The sequence below is a fragment of the Miscanthus floridulus genome, chromosome 2, assembly GCF_019320115.1.
Source record: "Miscanthus floridulus cultivar M001 chromosome 2, ASM1932011v1, whole genome shotgun sequence".
In the NCBI taxonomy this organism is placed as follows: Eukaryota; Viridiplantae; Streptophyta; class Magnoliopsida; order Poales; family Poaceae; genus Miscanthus; species Miscanthus floridulus.
In genome coordinates, this window is record NC_089581.1 from 45840725 (window position 1) to 45863486 (window position 22762).

The 22762-nt window shown below is 44.3% G+C and overlaps 4 protein-coding genes across 4 annotated transcripts; 3 read left to right on the forward strand and 1 right to left on the reverse strand.

The window, feature by feature from the left end:
* The first annotated feature begins 3904 nt into the window (after positions 1–3904).
* On the forward strand, positions 3905–8291 carry LOC136523132 (acyl carrier protein 3, mitochondrial-like). Its single transcript, XM_066516914.1, has 2 exons — positions 3905–4481; positions 7839–8291. Exons 1-2 carry the CDS (start codon positions 4251–4253, stop codon positions 8034–8036), a joined length of 429 nt encoding a protein of 142 aa, XP_066373011.1. The 5' UTR covers positions 3905–4250; the 3' UTR covers positions 8037–8291.
* Positions 8292–8444: 153 nt separating this feature from the next.
* LOC136523140 (uncharacterized) lies at positions 8445–9386 on the forward strand. Its single transcript, XM_066516924.1, has 3 exons — positions 8445–8764; positions 8852–8918; positions 9000–9386. Exons 1-3 carry the CDS (start codon positions 8581–8583, stop codon positions 9142–9144), a joined length of 396 nt encoding a protein of 131 aa, XP_066373021.1. The 5' UTR covers positions 8445–8580; the 3' UTR covers positions 9145–9386.
* Positions 9387–10343: 957 nt separating this feature from the next.
* LOC136536465 (uncharacterized) lies at positions 10344–13337 on the reverse strand. Its single transcript, XM_066528749.1, has 3 exons — positions 13016–13337; positions 10929–11086; positions 10344–10792 (listed from the first exon to the last, which is right to left on the reverse strand). Exons 1-3 carry the CDS (start codon positions 13335–13337, stop codon positions 10517–10519), a joined length of 756 nt encoding a protein of 251 aa, XP_066384846.1. The 3' UTR covers positions 10344–10516.
* A 4877-nt stretch (positions 13338–18214) lies between these two features.
* Positions 18215–19104, forward strand: LOC136536466 (uncharacterized). The gene is made up of 2 exons (XM_066528750.1): positions 18215–18373; positions 18700–19104. Exons 1-2 carry the CDS (start codon positions 18215–18217, stop codon positions 19102–19104), a joined length of 564 nt encoding a protein of 187 aa, XP_066384847.1.
* The last annotated feature ends 3658 nt before the right edge of the window (positions 19105–22762 follow it).

The following is a 22762-nucleotide window of genomic DNA, read 5'->3' on the forward strand; positions in this document are numbered from 1 at the left end:
GGTTCACCGGGGGAACTCGCCGTCGGCGAATTTCACGGCTGCCGCGCCGTCGTCTCCCTCCGTCCCCTGTTTCCTCTCGCTGACACGCGGGTCCCGCGCGTCAGTCGCCGAGCCGAAGGCGGGAGCCAGGCTTGGGCTGCGCTGTGTCGTGGGCCGTCGGATCTTTTCGGGCCGGCCCAGTATTGTTTAAGTGATTGGATTTCCCTTTTATTCTTTATTATTTGAAATCAAAAATAGTTTGAAAAATGTTTGGGTGATCAAACTTGCTCCAAATTTGTTGAAACAAATTTTGCTAGGTTCCTTATCATCAGATCCACTTGGGAAAATTTTTGCATGTCATTTTTGAGATACTTTTCTGTAGGATTTTATTTAATCATGTATATTGCTGATAAATTGAAAAATGTGTAGAAAAATCTATAGGCTTCAGAAAAATATGATTTCCAAGTTTATTAATCTTCTTGTGTCATGTACTTCCTAGGAAAAATATGTTTCATGCATGTGCTGTGGAAAACTTTGGAGGTGTAGTTCAAGTACCTTTAATGGCTGATTTTTGTTGTTTTTGCTAGGGAACAAATTTTGTATAAAACATGCATGTGATAAATTTTGGACAGTCATTATATGCTATTAAGAACCTAGGAAAAATACTAATTCTGTTGTTTGACACTTTTCATAGTACAAGGTAATTTCATGCTCATTTTTATGCTATAGCTTGTCATTTTTGTGTAGGATAGTTTACTTATCCAAATGCCATGAATTTTTTATGGTAGTCTGTTTAGGGTAGTATTATGCTACTGTAATTTTCTCAGATTTTTAGGAGCATCAGAAATATATGTTGCTATTCAAACCTATTATTAATTAGGGTTTAAGCAAGTGTTGCTTTAAGTGTGATTAAGAAATTAGTAAAGCTTTGGTGTATCTTTGAAGCTTTTCATAAGATATGTAACTTAACATATTGGTAGTAGAAGAGAATGCAGTAGATGACATATGCTTGTAGTATGTTTTCTTAGATGATGTTGACTACCTTGCATTCAAACATATCCATTGTATTCATCTCATTCGATGCACCGTTTGCATAATCACTTACACGCATTGCATCATATAGGATCGCAAACCGAGAACCCAGTCGTCATACCCGAGGAGCCCGAGGAGCAGCTCGAGGTGCAGCAGCAGGAAGTGCCAGAAGCCGACGAGGAGGACGTTGAGGAACTTCCGGAGTGCCCCGATCACCGTCCGAGCTCCTTCGAGAGAGGCAAGCCCCGGAGCATTTTTCTCCCGGTTTGCAATGATTTAATTAAATACTTTACTTTAAAGTAATGCATTACGTTTAGGAGTTGTTTGCAACCGTTGCTGCATTATACCTTGCTTACCTTTGTTATACTATATCCTTGTTACCCTGGTATCCGCAGTCGAGTCAATGCTTAGCTGGCTTAGACCGGTAGAAGTCAGGTGATTTCCTGTCACCTGCGAGCTATAGGTGGTTACCTAGATCTGCTTGGATGACTATGAAGTCATGGTATAACTAAGTGTTAAATGAAGTTGAGACCGGACGGAGACTTGCAGAGTTTTGGACTGTAGTGTTTCTGTCTGTGTCGATTAAGGACCGACCGTTGTTGGGCCTCGAGTCATGTTGAACGCATGCCTTACATTTAGCTGGCCGGATAAAGTACCTTTCGACCGTGAAGCTGGGAGATTTTTCGGGCCGAGTAGATTGCCCGCAACGCACTGTGCCGAAGCAGGTGTGGTAGGACACGGGGGCGGGATGATAAGGCCAAAGTGCAGTCGGTCGGCCCCCGGGTACATGTGGTTCCTGGCAAACTCGAGATTCCTGGAAAGTTGACTCGGTGATCAATATCTCACTTTAGCGGGTGAGTGAGGTTTGTGTAAGGAATAAATCACCAGCTGGTTAGGAATCGATTCGAATCGCCATCGCTCCTGGATAGTGAGCACTTGACTTGAGTTACTTCATCGTAGTAAATGTTATGGAACACTTGGACAGTTATAGTGAATATGACAGTATGGAAGTTGTTTAATGATCATTGGTTATCATTATCTGCTTAATCACATGTTTACTCCAGTATAGGTGCAAATCTAGTCGACAGGTTAATAATAATTAACTTGGCAAAAATGCTTTTAGAAAGGTTCTCGAAATGCTAAAAATGCTTCTTTCCGCAAATGAGTCAGCTACCCTACTATAAAGCCCTTCATAATCATTGGTGTCATTTATTTTCGGTTATGTCGGGTAAGTCTGGCTGAGTACCTTCTCGTACTCAGGGTTTTATTCCCACTTGTTGCAGATGGGCAGATGTATTACGGCTACTGTATCAACTGCCTTTATCCTGCGATGGGTGATGCTTAGGACCATGGGCGTGGTCATTCCTTACGTCTCGTCTGATGCTTTTGTTGGAGATGATCATTCGCTGGCACTATATTTAAACTCCGCGTGAGTGTGTGTGTGGTTTGAACAAATGACTTCCGCTACTTTTATTCAAACTGGTTTTGTAATAACTATGTTGAAACTCTGAGGTATTCGTGATGCAAACTTTTATGTAATATGTGATGGTGACCGCTAAACTTATTACGATCATGGCTGGGACACGAGTTGGTTTGAAATCCTTCGTGATTTCACGGACTACCGGGTTATACGGGCTTAAGTTTGCTCAATCGTCTGCTCTGGTGGATGATTTTCTTACTTAATTTCGTATAATTGGTCGGTTCTGTTACACTTCTTCATCATCACCAGAACTACATGAGTCTCCAGGCATGTACTCACCGTCAGTGTTAGACATCTCATCTCTATTTGTGTCTCCTGGCATGTTATTTGGAGTACAGTAAAATTGACTGACAAGGTCAACTTGCTTGTCTATTTCTTTGCTTTCACCTTTCCAAATAGTCAAAGGTTGCAGATCTTCATCTTCTATCTCATTATCCTTGGAATTTTCTTCCATCTCTTCCTCATAGACACTTGCTTCAATAGCTGCATCATGCTCATGATTTTCAGCATACACATCTGCAACGTCACCTTCAACAATGCAGTCAGACATGACCTGGCACACTTTGTCATCAACTAAAGCTCTCAGGCCTGTGCTCATGTCTCTCCATGGAAATAGCCAATGCAACATTGTGCCTTCTTTGACATTGCAATGGTCACGGAGATGGCCAACAACTTCAGGCAGCGACAACTTGTCTCGGTCGATGTAAGACATAGCTTGAGTACCTCCAACATAAAACACTCCATTGCTATTCCTCAAGAACTCCCCATTAAAATGAAACCGAACAGGGAGGAAGTCGCAACCATCCATGCCTAATCATGTGACACCTACATGCAGAAGATACAGGCTACGAGGTTCAGTACTAATAAAATAGGTGCGGTAAGAACATTAGTGCTTAAAATAGGACTACAAGTGCTTAAAATAGGGCTACTGATGTACCCATTACTTGTTAAATTACACAATCACCAAGAAAAACAACTCAAAAATACAGGATCCATTTGCGGCTTAGCGCTCACCGTGGTCAGCGGCACCGTGCTCGCGAGTTGGCGTGATGCGCTCGCCGAGGCCCAGTAGCACCGCTCCTGCATGCGCGCTGCGCCCGGCGCCCGCCCAGGCCCAGCAGCACCGCTCGCTGCGCCCAACGCCCACTGCCCCGCCGCCTCTCGCAACTCGAATGCCGGAGCTAGGGTTCGTCAGTTTGGGGGATTTTTTTGGGAACGAACAGAGTCGATCAGATCTTGGGCACGGGCACTTCTACTTGATTTAGTGCTGACTCAGCGAATACCAGAGGCCAAACCACCAAGGGAGGTCAGGTGCGTGGTTTGGAGAGATGAGGGAGGTCTTGTGCCTGGTTTTAGAGATGAGGGAGCAAAAATGAACTAGCCCAAAAGATGAGGGAGACCTTTTCCTAACGGATTTACGGCTTCCGGCGTGTCTCTACAACATGCCTCTTTCGAGCTCGACGATATCTCACCCGAGGCCCAAAGCGTTGAGCTTCTGAAGCGGGGAATCCAAAAATAGGCCCAAAATAATATTTTCCCCAACAAGGCCCAAACTGGAGAACCCAGCCCGGCCTGCTGCTGGCGTCACCACTCACCAGTCACCACCCAGGCATTCCCTTTCCCCACCGCAACGCCAGCCGCACGGGAGAATCCGGAGCCGCCGCCCTGCCTTCCGCTGACGCAGCCCGCAGCTTCCGATCACCTGACCTCCACGGTTCCTTCGTCGTCGCTCCCTGTCGACCTAGCGAAGGAGCGCAACATGCAGACGGTACGAAGTGTGGTGCTGCAGCACCTCCGCCTCCGCGTGGCGCCTGCCATTGCTGCACGTGGAGGCAGCGGGAGGCCGTCGCTGTACGGGTTCGCTCGGGGGATGAGCGCGCCGGCGGGCCAGGAGGACAGTAAGGGAAGCAGCAACTCCGACCCCGAGAGGGACATCAGGACGCGCGTCGTCAACCTGGTGAAGAAGTTCGACAAGATCGACGCCGACAAGGTGGGTTCTTGCCTCTGCCATCTATTTCCTCTTGCATTCTTCTTTCTTTGTTCGTGAGAGCCTGTGCTCTTGGTTGTTCGAATGGAAATGGTTGGATTTTATCAGCTCAATGTCAAACTCTCACGAACTTGGATGAATCCTGTCGATAATGGATGGTGCCCAGGGGCGTTCTCATTTGGAGATGATAATGCTTGTGCCTTTTATCTCTTGGATGTTGCTATTTTTCTGCTTAGATAGGCTGTTATATGTGAGCAGGGAATGCCAGTGAAGGTCTGAAGGATGTAATGCCACGGTAGGGCTGAGGCTGTTAGAATGTCAGCCGAAATGGACTCATAGTTAACAACATATCAGACAATCTGGAATAAGAAGTCCGAAACTAATGTTCATAACGATATTCCAACATCCTTTTCAGTTCTTGGAAGATATCTCTGACATCGTCACGGAGATATGCTTGTTCTAGTAGGAAACGTTTATATCATCAATTATATACATGCCTCCTTTTGCAATAGTAAGCTGATCCATAAAACAAACCATAACAGGCAGGGTGCAATTCAAGAAATTGTCTCTTTAGCGAATTTGTTATGTAAAGATTTCGTTTCGATGGGACCATGAAACGAATTTTTTTAGGACCAAATAATGTGTACAGCAATTTTATATTGATGGAAACCATGCATTGGTCAACTTCTGTTTCACCGATGCCTTGGCACAACTGTTTTCCAAGAATTTGAGACTGTCAGAATCACTGCTTAAATGATTAGGGTCACCAGTAGTATCTATTAATGCATATTCTAGTCCACATTGATATGTTGTCCTGTAGCAAATCCAGCGAAATAACTCCTTTTAGCTTAATAACGATGGTTGAAAGGGTAGTTTCATATATGACATATTTTTTATTCAATTTTCACCATACATTGGTACCTGATAGACGATAGCTGTCCCCTTAAATATTTATCTCCCTCTGTAAGGAAAAGGAAACTACCTCCTTGAGAAGGAATCTTCCTTTCCATGACATGTCCACCGCATGTCCACACCTTGGGTTACCTCCTCTTTAGGGATGTTATCTCTGTAGGCTACTGATCTGATGTACTTCAATATTGTGTAAAGGATGCGCAGAGAAATTTTGAGTTACATTGTTCAATGTGTGAACTGACATCCAGGCCATTTACTAGATTCTGTTCTAATGGAGATGGAAGTGTAAGGAGCACACAATTGGATTGTGTCCTTTTGTCGCATATTACTTCCATCATGTCATGTTTGGGTAATCTTTCTGTAATTGCCTGACCACTAAAACAAGATGTAAAGTTCTGAAAGCTAGTATTGACATACACATTTTCTTGTAGTAAAGCTGCTTATTTTTCAATGTTAAAAAAAGTATCTGTCGGTGATATGGCTAATTGGTTTGGTTGATAGGCTAATTGGCGATGGCATACTCTTCCTCACAAGGAGACTCTTAGTAACCCTGTAGTGGATTGGGCTTAACTCTGCTCTGATTAAAAATGACTCTGCTGGGGCTTTATAAGTAGATGTGGCTACTTCCTGACCAACAAATCAGCTATTTTTTCTCTAATCCCTCAAAGCTAGGAACTAACTGAAACAAACTCTGAACAAGACAAAAACAAACTAGAACCAACTTGAAACAAACTCTTAGTCACTTGCGGATGATGGTTGTTTCTTGCATCACATGTGGGTTATGTCGGTGAAAGGGTCCACAGCTGTGGGATTATGTTTTGTATAGAGTATATTTGAGATTCTTAACTTGAGAAATTAACTGATGATGACTGATCCTTCTTCGGCAAGGTCATTAGTAGGAGCTCAGCCTGTTTAACCCCAATACCTAAATTGAGAAGGGAGCAATAACTCAACTCTGAGCTAATGGAGTTGGATCTCTTCACACATTTATGTTGATGAGAGATTGTGTAGGAACAAGAGTACATGAGGGCAGTGATGACAGGTAAGAGGAGGGGTATAGTAGTGCAATGACCAACAAGGCAACTGTGATGGAGCCTGTTGGAATTTAAGCTTAATGGAATGGATATTTTTACTGACAAGTATTTATGTCAAAGTATTGTCTTACATAGCCACCAACTCATGAAATGGATATTTTTACTGAAAAGTGGGGAAAATATAATGTTTCTGCAGTGTGGGCAGAATTTGTTAATAGTTGATGATTTCTAAATAATTTTATATATGAATTGGACATTCTGGTGCAATAAAATCAAATGGCATCATTTCTGCCTTATTCAAATACAACGCTTTGCATTTTGAGGCTAGTTGCAGCCAATTGGAAAAAATTAGTAAGGCATTCAGCAGAAGGGCTAGAAATCTAGAATCAAAGAGATGAAAAATTGCTGATACAATTACTCACTCCATTCCAAATTATAAGTCATTTTGACTTTTTTGGTACATCCAATTTGCTACGTATCTGGATATAATGTATGTCTAGATACATAGCAAATTGGATGTACCAAAAAAGTCAAAGTGACTTATAATTTGGAATGGAGGGAGTATATCACTGTTATTTTGAGTTAATAAAATTGCCAACGGACTCTTGGCCGAATGGCTAGAGCGGCCGGCTGGCACCCCAGTGACCCGGGTTCGACTCCCAGTGGGAGCGGATTTACGTGGCCTAGGTAAAAAAACCCCCTCGTTCGACTCACTCAAAGCATAGTGTTTCTGAACCAGCTCACATGGTGAACGGTCCCGTGTAAGGGTGCAGGGGCGGAGGTTCGGGGGTTTTCTTGATCTGCGTGAGAGATCTTCTCTACCAGGCATTGCCCGGGGGCCGTCTTACCCCCCGCAGGTCAAGTTTTTTTTATTTTTATTTTTATTTTTATTTTGAGTTAATAAAATTAGAAGGAAAAAGTTATACAGAACAAACCTTGCTTAAAATTTTCCTTGAATACTGTTTACAATCTTAAAGTTAATGTTGCAAGGAAAAAAGTAAGATGCTAAATTAAGTACACAACAGTGACCTAATAATGCATTGGGACCCAGCATTTTTATGAAACGATTGGCATTGATTGAAGTGCATCACAGCTGAGGGAGTCATGGGAGGCTGAGAAGTGAATGCATTGTAATTGCTGCGATGCATCATAGTAGTAGCTTAATTGTTTTTATGTTACTGGTTCCAACATGAAAAAAAACTAGTGGATTTGGAGTAACATTTTAATGAGTATGCTATTTGCTAGTGCTGCAAACTATGGATCCTAATTCCTCTTTATATGAGTGCAAATTACCCATAACATGTAATTAATATAGCCCAATTCTAGTGGTTGCTTATTGAGTAGCTTTATAAATTGTACATCAAGCGGTTTGCATCTGAGCTTTGGCTCATGTTTACCATCTAAATGCTTGCAGGTGACTGAGACTGCAGACTTCCTGAAGGACCTCAGCTTGGACAGCTTAGACCGGGTGGAACTTGTTATGGCTTTTGAACAAGAGTTCTCCATTGAGATTTCTGATGACAAGGCTGACAAGCTAACCTGCTGTGCGGATGTTGCAAAATACATCATATCGGAATCTCAAATCAGTGATAAAAATACCAGTGGCTCCTGAGGCGCAGATGAAAGCTAGTGCAATGTTTCTTTTTGTGCTTAATGAGTCTTGTTTACAAAGGATGATTTATGCAAAGGGTTTCCTTTTAGTTTTTCAAGTATGGAAGGAAATGCTCTTCCAATGCCTTATATAGTCTGTTAATGTGAAAATATCTCTACCTTGGTAGTTTGTTACAAGGGAAGGTTTTTATGTCGATCATGGTTGATGTTCATGACTTCTTACAATACTGAATTCTATCAGCATAGCCAATATTATGCATTTTCTTTAAACTGATATTTTTTTTTATTTAAAAAAAAGGTCTCCTGCAATGGATATTTTGGTTCTTTTAACCGCTGCTGTCCAGAATATTTCCGACTTGTGATATCAATTAACAGCCACCAAATGGTTGGCACGCGACGTGGCGCCATATGACTGGACCACGTCACTGCAACTTGTGACCCTTGGCTCATGCTATGGAAGAGAACGAGCCAGGGTAGCACTCGCCTTATCCACCCCTCTTGTTTGTTCCTGAGCACAGTCACATGTACTAGCACCATATCATGTGATGTGCATGAGGCAGGGGAGTGCTTTGCTCCTCCACACCAGCCCAGCCATGGCCAAGGTAGCTCCTCTCCTCGCCGCCCGGAGCTGCACGGCCATCACAGCCCAGCCATCGTCGAGGAAAGGTACTGCCGGTTTGTTCCGCAGCCGCATCGTCAGCAAGCGCACCAGGATAACAGCAAAGCTTGGTATGATAACCACAATCTGCTCCAGTTCTGTTTCTTCAGTTCGTTGGGGCTCTTTGAAACAAGATTGGTGAAAACTGATCCACGCAGGAGGAGATGGCGAGCTGAAGCCTCCAGGCAAGAAGAAGTTCATCACCAGGGAAGAGGAGCCAGAACAGTAAGCAGTGAACCTCGCCTCACCATCTCCTCATAGCAGCCTGTGACTTCGATCCACTTCGCGTGGGATGATGGAATGCAGGTACTGGCAGACCGCAGGGGAGAGGGAGGGCGAGAACCCCATGATGACACCCCTGCCCTACATCATCATCTTTGGCATGTCCACCCCCTTCGTCATCCTCGCCATCGCCTTCGCCAATGGCTGGATCAAGGTCCCTGTGCGATGAGTTCTTACCAATGACCATGACGCGGTTGCGTGATCAACCATGGATGTTGATTGCCCTGCATCTTATCCAGCGAGAGTCCTGCGAGTTTGTACCTTCATATATAGAGACAAGAGTTCTTGTTTGTGTAAGCATAATTGCATGATCATATGGTGTACGTTAGTATGTAACCCAAAACTTTCGGAGCTCCCAAGTATTTACCTTTTTGCAATATAACTTCAGTCTTCAGGCATTCTTCCGATTCAGTGTCCTGTATCAATCTTTAGTTATTCGCTTGCACAAGAGAAGATTTGTACCATCAGCATTTTTTTGTGTGTGAAAAAGTCATATATATTAAAGCACCAAAACCAGAGTACAGATATTAGGGATAAGAATCCCCAAAGTACATGGGATCAGCCACCAAGGAGCTGATAAATCCTCAACTGCTCTTAAGGAGAGTATCCATAGAATAGAGCATGACATTATGGATTTGAGTAAGATCTTTGATGTCAAATCCTGCAAAAGTGTCAGAAAAGTCTCTAATATGTCCCACTGGAAATACAACGAACACTATCGTCGGGCAATGGAGACAAAGACCTTCAAAAGCCTCCTTTGAGCACTGCTGCGTTGGGGGTGGAAAGGTGGGTCGAGGATATGTTGTAAGCTTCATCAAACCCAAACCTTTGCAGAGATAAGAATCCGAAGCTAGCATCAAGATTCTAAGATGTGTTCAGTTGGCGTAGAATCATCACGAAAAAAAGGGTCCTGCGATAAAAATGGGTTAATGTGCAGCCAATGCTGTCAATGAATCGATCAATCTGCAGCTGGTGTAACAGAAGGTTCAGATGGTAACATGGCATGAGCGCAAAGATGAAAAGCACATTCAAGTGTGGTTTTGTGAATCTATTGAAAATATTAGGAACAGATTTCCGCGTGTGCTCGGCGTCACATGTCACATATATTACATATTAGTTATGCAACAGCAGCTTGTTTCCATATTTTTTTCTATTAAAGAGCGTACCTAGTGCAGAGAGCTCCCGCTCTGCGTAGGGTCTGGAAAATGGTGTCAGTGACAAGCCTTACCCTCGCCTGTGCAATGCGAGGAGACCACGACTCGAACCCGGGACCTTCCGGTCACAGGCGGTAAGACTCTACCGCTTGCCGCAGGCCCGCCCTTCATATTTTTTCCATTGCAAATCACAAATGCAACAACACACGCACAATTGGAATAATAAAGGGTATTTAAGCGACATGGAGGACAGCAGAGCTCGGATAAATTACATCACAGGAAACCCTTTTGTTTTGTTTCATCTATTAGTATCTATTATTGGCGAATAACACCCGCACCAGTATTACAGTGTATCAATCTTTAGGTAAACGCCGCATCATTTTCCAGTCACCTAGTTGGTTTTCTGTCAAATTCTGATTCGTGGCAGTGCGGGTAGAGCCAATCACTAGGAGAGCTCTTTGGCATGCTGGTACCACCTCTAGCAGCCATGAGCTCCCTTAGGCTCTTCACCTTGTTCTCCTGAGTATTGCCAGTGAATTTCCTATCTGCTTCCTTCAGCTTGTTCCGGAAACGCTGCTTACGGCCAACAGTATTCAGCTCCTGTTGCTTAGCTTGAGATGGTGGAGCTCCATGAGGTCCTAAGTATATTTTCTCATCCTTTGCCTGCTCAAGTATGAATGTACATCTTCATGAAGCAATGAACACCAATGAACCAAACATTGTTTTTTAAACAAAAAGGGGGCATACACCAGACAAGTATCTTATGAGAAAGAGTTCAGAAAAGCATTCCAATATGTACCTGTAAAGGTTCAGGATCCTTTTCTTTGGGGACACTAGGCTCAGTCACATCATTATCTTGAGTGGGCAAATTAGGAATAACATATCCATCAGCATCTGTGATTGCACCATCAACATTAGAAAGATGTGTAAAATAGCAGCAGTGCAGAACACATGGAGCTCAGCATGGTACGCAATTCATAGAACATGTAAGTCTGACAGAGAAATATGTCAACAATCTAAGACTGCATACATTGTAGTTAATGTCACAATCAACAACCCCAAGTCATATGTGGATAGATTTATACTGTTCCCTTCCACTCAACGAGGTTTACAGTTTACCTGAGCTGGCTGATGACCTCATGTCATATATCTCCGATTTTATATGAAATGGAAATGCATCTTAATGCTTATATTTTGTTGCATCAGCTAATAACCCTTGGTTTTTTGATTTGTCTGGAGCTACCCCATTTCATCAAATGAAGGCATACGTTCTACTAAAATGTTCATGTTATCTTGACTAACTCGACCAAGCACGAAAATTAAGGGTGACGATGAATTTCACAATTTCGTTTCTTATAAAGCTGGCAAATGTTCTTGCAGTTTATGAAACCCTTGGTAACTGGTAAGTAGGTCACTACCATGTTGCTCTTCCACCTGAAAATGGTCACAGTTCCTTCAGCATACACGCTAGAACGGCTCCTGGTCGGATTCTACGCCCCAGTGAGGCAGTGACCCAAACTTCTTTCCTGCCTACTATCATCTGAAGCTCTAAACTTAAAAAAACCCGGCCTGTGGTGGGCAGACAGCCCCCGCAGTTTTGCACTAGAAAGAAGACCTCTCACGCAGACCGAAAACCCCCCCAAACCTCATGCTCCGCCCTCACACAGGGGCTCATAACCCTGTGAGTGGGCCGGAACCTTTTTATCTGTGCTTTGGGACGCGGGACAGGCGAGGGGTTTTGTGGGGGGCATGACCCCGGATACCCATGGCAGACCACATGGGCTGCGCCCCTAGGGGCGGCCCAGCCCACAAGGCGAAGCCTTGTGGGGCACGACTCTGCTCGGCGCCTCCCGCAAGACATCTGGAAGATATCCTGAAGATACTACGAGATCTGTTAGGATATGTATGATTCCAAGATTCCTGTAATCAGTTATTACTTTCCGGTTATCTCTCAGATCTAACCGACTTATAACCCTGCTCCCCGGACTATATAAGGCGGGCAGGGACCCCCTCCAAACTCACGTAATATCATACGATAGCTAATACAAACCAACAGACCACAGGAGTAGGGTATTACGTCATACTGACGGTCTGAACTTGTCTAACTCGTGTGTCTCTATTGTCTTCTTGTTCTTGATCTCACGCTCCTCTGCCGATCAATCTAACTTCGTGGGATACCCCTCGGAGGACTGCCGACGATATTCTGTCGACAGTTGGCGCGCCAGGTAGGGGTCTGCGTGCTGTTTCCCCGTCGAACAAGATAGCTTTTTCCATAGGCTCTTCGTCCCTCCCGCAGCCCGGCCAGATCTTCACGGTCGGATCGATCTCCTGGATCATCAACGCTGATGGAGTCGGAGAGCTCCTCGAGTCAGCGTAGATCGATTCTGTGCCGATCATCCCCGCACCTGCGACTGCAGATCCGATCTCGGAACCACCTCCGAGGTCGCCTTCATCAGCAACTCGCCGCCCGCTTCCTCGCCACCAGAGGAGGCAGATCAACAACGACGATCTGATCGAATCCATCGATCGGGTCGGTCTGAAGCTCGCCGATTGTCTCTCCATCGCCGAATCGGCTCTGGACACTTTGGTTCAGCGCCGACCACCCTCCGATCCAAATCTATCGAAGTCTGCTCAGAAAACTCCAGGAGTTACGGCTTTGCCCTTCGGGCTCACCAACGTCGCCGCTACCTACCAAGACGCCCTGAGGGGCAAATTCGCCGACCAGGTAGGAGACGCCCATCCACTCGCCGACCAGATCGCCGTCTAGCCTCCGCCAGCCGTCAACATGCTACACATCGGCCGGTGCCCCGAAACGTCCCTCCAGACCATCCTAGAGGAAAATCCGGGCTCCGAGTCTCAGGGCTCTACGGAGACCCTCGCCGAAACCTTCACCGAACAACTCCTTCTCCCTCTTTTTCGGGGTGGCGCGATCTTCAACGTCAGCGTCGACAGCCCCCCTTGGAATGGCGAGACCGAGGAGGAACGCGCCGCTCGTGAGAACCGGAACGTCAACCGCGCACAACGCCGAGCAAACGAGAATGTCCTTGCGAGGGCCGAGCAGTAGCTTGACTTGTAAGGAGTACCACTCCAACACAACCTCGATGAAGAGTTTCTCCGCGTTGACGGCCACAACGTCTTCAAGACTCCAAGCGCCAATCTGGCAGTGGCCGCCAACGAGCTCGCCCGCCTCCCGCAGACGCCCGAACATCGTGAGGCCGAAGACGGGTGCGCCGATCTGGCTGTCCACCGTGAAGTGGCCACAAGATCCGAACCCATGCTGCTGGTCGTCGACGCAGTAACCACCGGTCCACCGTGGACATGTGCGTGTGGCGTCAAGTTCCGTCTCCTCGTGCAGCCGCGTGTGACATGAAAAAAAACGCTCGCCGCCGAGCGACGAAGATGAATCAGATCGCGGATGAGAGAGACGGGTTGGCACATGCAGAAACAATTAATCTGTATTAGATATTCGAAGAACAGATTGATCTAATCAACAACGTTGCTAAGAATGACTCACCCGATTTTTAGCAGATGTTAAGAGAAATTTCCCATCTGGCTTGCCAAAGGATTAGCACGCACGACCCCTAAAGGGGACCCCTACCTGGCGCGCCACTGTCGACGAAATATGGTCGATAGTCCATCTAGGGGTATGCCCATGATGGTAGATTGTTGGTAGACGGTACGTGTAATCAGGAACCAGATGGTTACAGAGGCACAAGACACAAGATTTATACAGGTTCAGCCGCCGTGTTGGCGTAATACCTACGTCCTGTGTCTCATTATTCTGTATTGATTGAGGTCCTCCCTGAGGGGGACCCCTGCCTCTCCTTGTATACTCTGGAGGAGGAGGGTTACAAGTAAAGTATCTTATTTGATACTATTACAATATCTAGTACAACTTGTAATCTTGTCGTGCACGCCTCGATCTTACGGGCCGGGCCACCTCGGATGGTGCGGCCCATGTACCATCTTGTGGTACCCGAGCGTATATCCCCCACACTATCCGTATTCGAATCCGAATCCGGACAGAAATATAAAAACAAATGTAATATCGGTGATATCCGTCCGTATTCGATCCGTTTTCATCCCTATCTCTCGCGCTGGAAGCCTGGAATCGATTCCGTCTTGTTTTTTTTTCTTTTTTTCGAGGTAAATCGATTCCGTCCTGCTGGTAGGAGTAGATTCCCAAGGCCGAAACCGGGGAAACAGAGAGTTTTTGTGTGGGCTTCTGGGCCTACTCAGAGCAGCCCTCCAGAGATGAGATGGGATGTCCTGCGGGAAAGATGGCCCATCAATCAGTTTTTTTCATTCTATATTGTTTTCCTATTTCCGTATCTTCTCCTTTTTCTTGTTCCACTTCCATACGGATAAACCACCGTGTGTTATTATCTTCTATTAGCTCTGAAAAAATTATAGAAACTTGGAGCAGCATTTAATTAAACTAAAATAAACATTTTTGTGCAAATAAATGTCCAACATTTTATGTCTGATTTGTCGAGATAGCATATTGGAATTATTGATGTACTATTTTTATTTTTTTAGATTTCTCATATAATGTTAGTGGTATGGCCTAGTCCTACCCCACTCTTGTAGAAAGGTCCAAGTTGTAAGGGCTATATGTAATTTATAAACTATATAAGAGCAACTTCACTGGATTAAGAAAACTCAATCCCCTCTAAATCAGGTTAAAAGGGATTGAGTTTAGACCCTAGGTTATAGGGGAGATGTGCTCCAAGAGAAATCCTAATCCCTTTTATATGTGAGGTACACCTATCAATTGGGAAAATATCTTTCTTCTCTCCATATGTCTTCTTGCTCATCCATGGTTGTCCACTTCTCCACGTACTCGGCCACTCGAAACAACGGTGTGGTGGCTCAGCCGCCTGGAGGAGCAGCGTAGCATCCCGCTTGGACACTTCCTTGCACGCTTGAAGTGATGGCACAGTAGCTTGGCCTCCCAGGCTCCCAGGGGAGCAGCGCAATGTCCCTCTTGGTCACTTTCCTGCACGCTCGGAGCGATGACATGGCAGCTCGATCAGCCACTTGGAGGAGCGTCGTGACATCCCACATGGCTGCCTGGAAGAGCGGCGTGGCGTCCCTCTCGGTCGCTTTCCTATGGACTTGGAATGATCAGCGATGGCACGGTGGCTCAGCCTCCTAGAGGAGCATCATGGCGTCCTAGATGGACGCCTAGAAGAACGACTTGGCGTTCGGCTCGCCATTGCGATCGGTAGCCCGTCCGCTCGCAAGCTGAAAGGATGTAAATGGCTAGAGGAGTGTGAATAGCCTATAAAAATTTCTAGCAAAGACATTGGAGAAAAGATTAGACAATAAGACGGTGCTTTATGCAAATTGCTCTAGCTCTAAGTCACTACAAGCAAGCCTCCTACTCAAGCTAGTTGCTAAGATCACTAAGGTTGAAATCACTCAAGCAAACAACCTAGCAACTAACTAGAGAGCTACCACAACTAGAGCTACTAAACAAGCTAAAAGAACAACTAGCTCTAATTACAACTAAGCTACACAAGCAAGCAAACAAGCCCTACACAAGTATGCTATGGAATGTAAGAACAAGTGTAGCAGGGCAAACTGAACTGGGCAAGAGACAATTGATAATCAATTGAACACTGAGATTTATCCCCATGGTTCGGTTGCCGGCAACCAACGTCCACGTTGTGGCGAGTCCAAACTAGGTGGCTCACGTGCTAATAAGCATCAAACGCCTAGCCCAACACTTGGGCGCCATAAGAACCACACTAGAGAGCACTACCCAAGCCACGATTCCACTAGAGTTGCCTTTTGTGAATCTCCTGTGGGGAATAGACACAAGAACCCCTCATAATCAATGATCAGAACCGAAAACAATCACCACCTTTCGCCAAGAGTAACAAGAAATCCTGCAGTGAACTCGATCACAAGTGCCACTAGATGCCTCAACTCAATGCAGATGCTCTTTGGATCACTCCCAATCTCACATAGATGATAAACAAATGAAGGAGATGAGTGGGAGAGGTTTAGCTCTACTCAATAGGGTGTATCTGAAAGCCCTAGTTTGGTTTTGGATAATTGATGAAACCTAGGATTAACCTTTGATCTAAGTGTGTGAATTAGAAAAGATGGTCCACTCCAAGTGATGGAGCTAGATGATGGTCATGGTGAAAGTGATGGTCACAAAAAGATGGATCAAGTGCTTCACATTTAGAAAAGAAGAAAGAGAAAAACAAAAAAACCGAGATGATCAAGGCAAAGGTATATGATAGGTTTTTGTTTTGCACTCAATACACCATAGAGGGTGTGAGTGACTTATGATCGATAGCCATACTATAAAGAGGGGAGATCTTTGGCTAAATGGTTTATCAAGTGCCACTATGTGACATGATTCATGCATTGCATTTAGGGACCTAGTGTGCTAACTTCGAACCCTTGTAAAATACTTTGGAAAATGCTAACACACATGGACACAAGTTCTACACTTTGTGGTTAGCAAGTTGGAAGCAAGAGCGAAGCGGTTGAGGACTTAGAAAAAGAAAATGAGCAAAAAGTCATTAACCGGATGCTGGCCACGGGGTGACCGGACTTACCCCATCGCATCCAGTCATTTATAGCCAGGGAAGTAGTGACTGGCCGAGAGCGGGGAAGCATGACCGGGCGCTACGACCTAATGCTGGGTGTGTGTCCGGTCATCAGGCGTAGTTGAGCTATAGCGATCGGACTTACTAGCGTGTCTGGTCGTCTATGATCTGACGTGTCTGATCAAAGTTTAATGGCTCTAGAACCTCTCTGTACTCAACCTGATGCAGCGTGGCTCAGAGTCCGGTCGATCATGTAGTGAGTTTGGTCATGACTTAACATTTCACGCGACTATGACTTGACCATTGGCGATGAATGGGCGAGGTTTGAAAGAGGACACGTGGACGACAAAGGGTGATCGGATGCTGGCCGATCGGACACTGGGGTGCATCCGGTTAGTGCATCCGGTCAGCCCGCGAGCAGAGCAACGACTCTATTTCGAGGGGACGTCTATAAATAGTATTTGGCTGGCTTGGGGCTCTCTCTCTTGGCACTTTGACATACTTGACATCCTTGTGTGCCTAAGCAAACACCTTCCACTCATCTACATCCTTGATTCATCATCATAGTAAGATTGGGAGTGATTCCTAGTGCATTTGCTTGAGTGATTGCATCTAGTGGCACTTGGAGATCGTTGTGGCTATGGATTTCTTGTTTCTCTTGGTGGTTGCCGCCACCTAGACGGCTTGGAGCAGCAGAGGAGCTTCAGCATGTGTTGGTGATTCTTCGTGGCCAGCTCTGGTGATTGTGAGGGGTCTTGCACCTTCCCCCACGAAGAGCCACATGGTAGCTCTAGTAAATTGCCCGTGTCATTGAGTTACCTCACTTGTGGATAGGTTCTTGCGGCGCCTCTTTTGGTGGGCTAGGTGTGTGATACCTTTTAGCTGCCGAACCACCAAGTGTTGGTCGACACAACGGAGACTAGAGTGCCGGTAAGCACGTGAACCTCAGGAGAAAAATTGGTTGTCTCTTGTCCTTTGGTATTCTCCCGGTGATTGAATTGGTATTTATCTTGTGATTGGTTCATTCCTCAACGCAGTGGTATATCACCATACTCACTTTTTTATATTCCTTGCAAACTAGTTGTCAAGCTCTTTAGTGTAATTAGTTTTGAGAGCTTGTCTTGCTTGCTAGTTTAGTATCACCTAGTGGAGCTCTTTAGTGTAGACTTGTTGAGATGTCTTAGTGAGTAGTGACATAGCCATTGTTTGTGCCTAGTGATCATAGCAACTAGAATTGTTGAATAGGTGGCTTGCAACCCTCATAGAGCTAGAGTAAAATTGTATTTCACCATTTAGTGTACTAACCTCTTGCTCTAGTGTATTTGTAGAAAATTTTATAGGCTATTCATCCCCTCTAGCCATTTAGGACCTTTCAAGTGGTATCAGAGCCGTGGTCACCGTTTGATTGAAGGCTTAACAACCTCGGTGTCAAATTATGGCTCAAGTTGTGTTCAACCATGTGGGGGGCAAACCACCGTTCTTTGATGACACATGCTATGATTATTGGAAGAGAAAGATGAAGATGTATCTTGGTTCAATCAATGACCAAGTGTGGGATGTGACCGAGAGTGACTGTGTGATTCTTGATTCAGACAATCTCACCAACACCGATAAGGCCAACAAGCAATGCGATACAATGGCTCTCGACACTATCTACAATGCCATTGATTCCAAGGTATTTGAGCAAATCAAGGATTGTGAGAAAGCTAGTGAAGTGTGGAAGAGATTAGAGGAGGATTGAAGCAACTCACCCCCAACCAAGTACCAGATGACAGGGGCGGACACAGCGGTGGGGCGGGAGGGGGGGCTCAAGCCCCCCTACCCATCTTGGAGCAGTGGAACCCCCTGTGGAGCCCCATGAATTTTTAGGCAAAGTTCTATAGTATAGGGGGGCTGAGACTTAAGATCTAACAATAGTGTTGTTCAGCCCCCCCTAAAATATTTCTTGGGTCCGTCGCTGCTAGGTGATGTCATGACACAAGAGACATACCATGTGGAAAGGGAGGGGTTGACAAGGATGAGAAGAAGGAAGATGAAGACAAGAAAAAGAAGAGTGTAGCATTCAAGGCTAGCTCATCATCCAAGAGCAAGGGCAAGTCAAATAAGCAAGAATCAAGTGATGATGAAGATGCTAGTAACATTGATGACGAGGCCATGGCTCTCTTTGTGCGTAAGTTTGGAAAATTCTTGAAGAAGAAGGGCGATGGTGTAAGAAAGAGAAGAGACAGCAATAAGAGCAAAGAATATGTGAGAAGATGCTACAATTGCAAGAGCCCAGACCATGTTGCGATGGATTGTCCCTACAATAGTGACAATGATGAGAGTGAGAAGAAGAAGCAAAAGAAGGAGAAGGAAAAGAAGGAGAAAAAGATGACCTTCCAAAAGAAGAAGAAGGGTGGTGGCTAAGTGGTGATGTGGGATAGTGATGCTTGTTCAAAGGATGATGACTCAAGTGACGATGACAAGAAATCCAAGAAGAAAGCACTTGCAAGCATAGTCATCAACAACAAGCCTTCCATCTTCGATACTTCATCAACTTGCCTCATGGCAAAGCCCACCAAGGTAAAATATGATGATAGTGATGATGATGCTTGTGAAAGTGATGATTGTAGGAGTGATGACAATGATGATGATGATGATGAGGACTCCAAGGAGGCTCTCATGGACATGTTGGAGAATGCCCACACATGTCTTAAGATGAAGAGAAAGGAGTGCAAATAATTATAGAAAGAGCTCAAAAACCTCAAGCGATCATTTGATGAGCTCAATGCTTCTCATGAGAGTCTAAGGGAAGACCATGAGGAGCTTGGCAATGCTCACACTAAGCTTGAAAGAGCTCACTCCTCTCTCCTCGAGCAAGTTAAGAAGGAGGGAGCCAAGAAGGAGCAAGTGATTGTGACATGTGATGTGGCACAAACATGTGATATTATTGATGAATCTTTTTATAAACCTATTGTTGTTACTCCCACTAACCCTTCTTGTAGCACCACCACCACTACTTCACCTTTGAGTGATGGTTTCACTTATGATGCCTCACTAATGGTGGAAAATGAGACCCTCTAGAAGGAGGTGAATGAGCTCACTTGTGCCTTAGGCAATGGCAATGGTGGAGATGTCTGCTTGCTAAAGTGCTTGGGTAGCCAAAGGTTCTCTCTCAACAAGGAGGAATTAGGCTATACCCCTAAGAAAGGCAAAGCGGGCTTTGTCACTCCTAAAGCTAGTTTTATGAAAGGCAATGGTCGGTTTTGCGATAGATGCAAGCTAGTTGGGCATATAGAGCAATATTGCAAGACTAACAAGAACAAGCAACCTAGTGTATCCTCAACTAAATTTGATTTTTGTTACATGCTTGTTAAGGGTGCCAATGGTGTAAAGGCTAAGTTTATTGGTACACTAATTGTGGGTCCAAAGAAGAAGGTCATTTGGGTACCAAAGACCTTGGTAACTAATCTTCAAGGACCTAAGAAAGTTTAGGTACCTAAAAAGAATTGATCTTCTTTTGTAGGTCAATTATAAAGTTGGAGGAAGACATTGGGTGCTTGATAGTGGGTGCCACAACACATGACCGGTGATTCAAGAATGTTCAATTCAATCAATGAGAATGAGAGCAATGTGATTGATAGTATCACATTTGATGACAATGGCAAAGACAAGGTCAAAGTGCTCGGTAAGATTGCAATATCCAATGACTTGAGCATTTCTAATGTGCTACTAGTAGAGAGCTTAAACTTTAACCTATTGTCGGTAGCTCAACTTTGTGATCTTGGTTTCAAGTGCATATTTGGTGTGGATGATGTAGAGATCATAAGTGTAGATGGCTCTAACTTAATATTCAAAGGATTTAGATATGAGAATCTATACTTGGTTGATTTCAATGCTAGAGAAGCTAAATTGTCAACATGTTTGCTCACTAAGTCTAGCATGGGTTGGTTATGGCATAGAAGGCTTGGTCATGTTGGAATGAAACAATTGAATAAGTTGATTAGGCATGATCTAGTTAGAGGCTTGAAAGATGTCACATTTGAGAAGGATAAGCTTTGTAGTGCATGTCAAGTCGGAAAGCAAGTTAGCAACACACATCCTAAGAAGAGCATGATGAGTATATCTAAGGCATTTGAGTTGTTGTACATGGATTTGTTTGGACCAACCACTTACACTAGTATTGGTGGAAACAAATATGGATTTGTGATTGTGGATGATTTTACTAGATATACATGGGTGTTCTTTCTTGTTGACAAGAATGATGTGCTTGCAACCTTCAAAACTTTCATCAAGAGAATTCACAATGAGTTTGAAACAACCATCAAGAAAGTGAGAAGTGACAATGGAAGTGAGTTCAAGAATACAAGAATTGATGAGCTTTGTGATGAGTTTGGAATTAGGAATCAATTCTCGGCCAAGTACACTCAATCAAATGGCCTAGTTGAGAGGAAGAATAGAACCTTGATTGACATGACAAGATTAATGTTGAGTGAGTACAATGTGAGTCGTTCATTTTGGGCCGAAGCAATCAACATGGCTTGCTACTATAGCAACTGACTCTATTGTCACCCCATGATGGAGAAGACACCTTATGAGATCTTGAATGGAAGAAAGCCCAACATTGCATACTTTTGGGTTTTTGGTTGCAAATGGTACATATTGAAGAAAGGCACAAGATTGAGCAAGTTTGAGAAGAAATGTGATGAAGGTTTCTTGCTTGGTTACTCCACTACTAGCAAGGCTTATAGAGTTTGGAATTTGGCTAGTGGTACTCTTGAGGAGGTTCATGATGTGAAATTTGATGAAACCAATGGTTCTCAAGAGTAAGATGAGAATTTAAATTATGTGAGAGACACTCAATTGGTCAATGCAATGAAGAATATGGATATTGGTGATATAAGGCCTAGAGAGGTGATTGATGTTGAAGATGACAAGAATCAAGTGCTCTCTAACTCAAATGTGCAAGCTAGTGGTTCTCATGATCAAGCAAGTGCTAGTGATGACAAAGTGCAAGATCAACAAGTGGCTAGTTCATCATCTCAACCAAGTGATCAATCAAATGCAAGCAATCAAGTGCAAGTGCTCCAACCGACCAATGTTACAAGAGATCATCTATTGAATTCTATCATTGGTGATATCTCAAGAGGTGTACAAACAAGATCAAGATTGGCATCATTTTGTGAACACTTCTCATTTGTGTCTTCCATTGAACCTAAGAAGATAGATGAAGCCTTGTTGGATGTTGATTGGGTGATTGCTATGCATGAAGAGCTAAACAACTTCACAAGAAATCAAGTATGGGAGTTAGTTGAGAGGCCTAAGGATCATAATGTGATAGGAACTAAATGGGTCTTTCGCAACAAGTAAGATCAAGATGGGATAGTTGTAAGGAACAAAGCAAGATTAGTGGCTTCGTTTACACTCAAGTTGAAGGTCTTGATTTTGGAGAAACATATGCCCCGGTTGCAAGATTGAAAGCAATTAGGATCTTGTTAGCCTATGCTTGTGCCTATGACATCAAGTTGTACCAAATAGATGTGAAGAGTGCATACATCAATGAGCTTGTGTATGTTGAGCAACCTTCCAGTTTTGAAGATGAGAAGAAGTCCAACCATGTCTACAAGTTGAAAAAGGTTTTGTATGGATTGAAACAAGCACCTAGAGCATGGTATGAGAGATTGAGAGATTTCTTGCTCTCTAAAGGGTTCAAGATGGGTAAGATTGACACCAATCTCTTCACCAAGAAGCTAGGCAATGACTTGTTTGTGTTGCAAATCTATGTTGATAAATCATATTTGGATCAACCAATCAAGATTTTTGTGAGGAGTTTGGAAAGGTGATGACAAGTGAGTTTGAGATGTCTATGATTGGAGCTTAGTTACTTAGTATTCAAATCAAGCAAATGAAGAATGGCACATTTGTGGGTCAAGACAAGTACATCAAAGACATGCTCAAGAAGTTTGGCATGAATAAAAGTAAAGCAATTAGTATACCAATGGGGACAAATGAAAACTTGGATAGTGATGCTAGTGGCAACATGGTGGATCAAAAGATGTATCGGTATATGATTGGAAGCCTACTC

Coding starts and splice junctions, on each gene's coding strand:
- LOC136523140 (XM_066516924.1), top strand. CDS start 8,581: ATGTGCATGAGGCAGGGGAGTGCTTTGCTCCTCCACACCAGCCCAGCC. Junction 8,765..8,851: donor CAGGATAACAGCAAAGCTTG/GTATGATAACCA, acceptor TGATCCACGCAG/GAGGAGATGGCGAGCTGAAG. Junction 8,919..8,999: donor AGGGAAGAGGAGCCAGAACA/GTAAGCAGTGAA, acceptor GATGGAATGCAG/GTACTGGCAGACCGCAGGGG.
- LOC136536466 (XM_066528750.1), top strand. CDS start 18,215: ATGAAGATGTATCTTGGTTCAATCAATGACCAAGTGTGGGATGTGACC. Junction 18,374..18,699: donor ACAATGCCATTGATTCCAAG/GTATTTGAGCAA, acceptor CCATGTGGAAAG/GGAGGGGTTGACAAGGATGA.
- LOC136523132 (XM_066516914.1), top strand. CDS start 4,251: ATGCAGACGGTACGAAGTGTGGTGCTGCAGCACCTCCGCCTCCGCGTG. Junction 4,482..7,838: donor ACAAGATCGACGCCGACAAG/GTGGGTTCTTGC, acceptor AAATGCTTGCAG/GTGACTGAGACTGCAGACTT.
- LOC136536465 (XM_066528749.1), bottom strand. CDS start 13,337: ATGTTCGGGCGTCTGCGGGAGGCGGGCGAGCTCGTTGGCGGCCACTGC. Junction 11,087..13,015: donor GAAGGAGTTGTTCGGTGAAG/GTTTCGGCGAGG, acceptor TACCATGCTGAG/CTCCATGTGTTCTGCACTGC. Junction 10,793..10,928: donor AGGATCCTGAACCTTTACAG/GTACATATTGGA, acceptor ATACTTGAGCAG/GCAAAGGATGAGAAAATATA.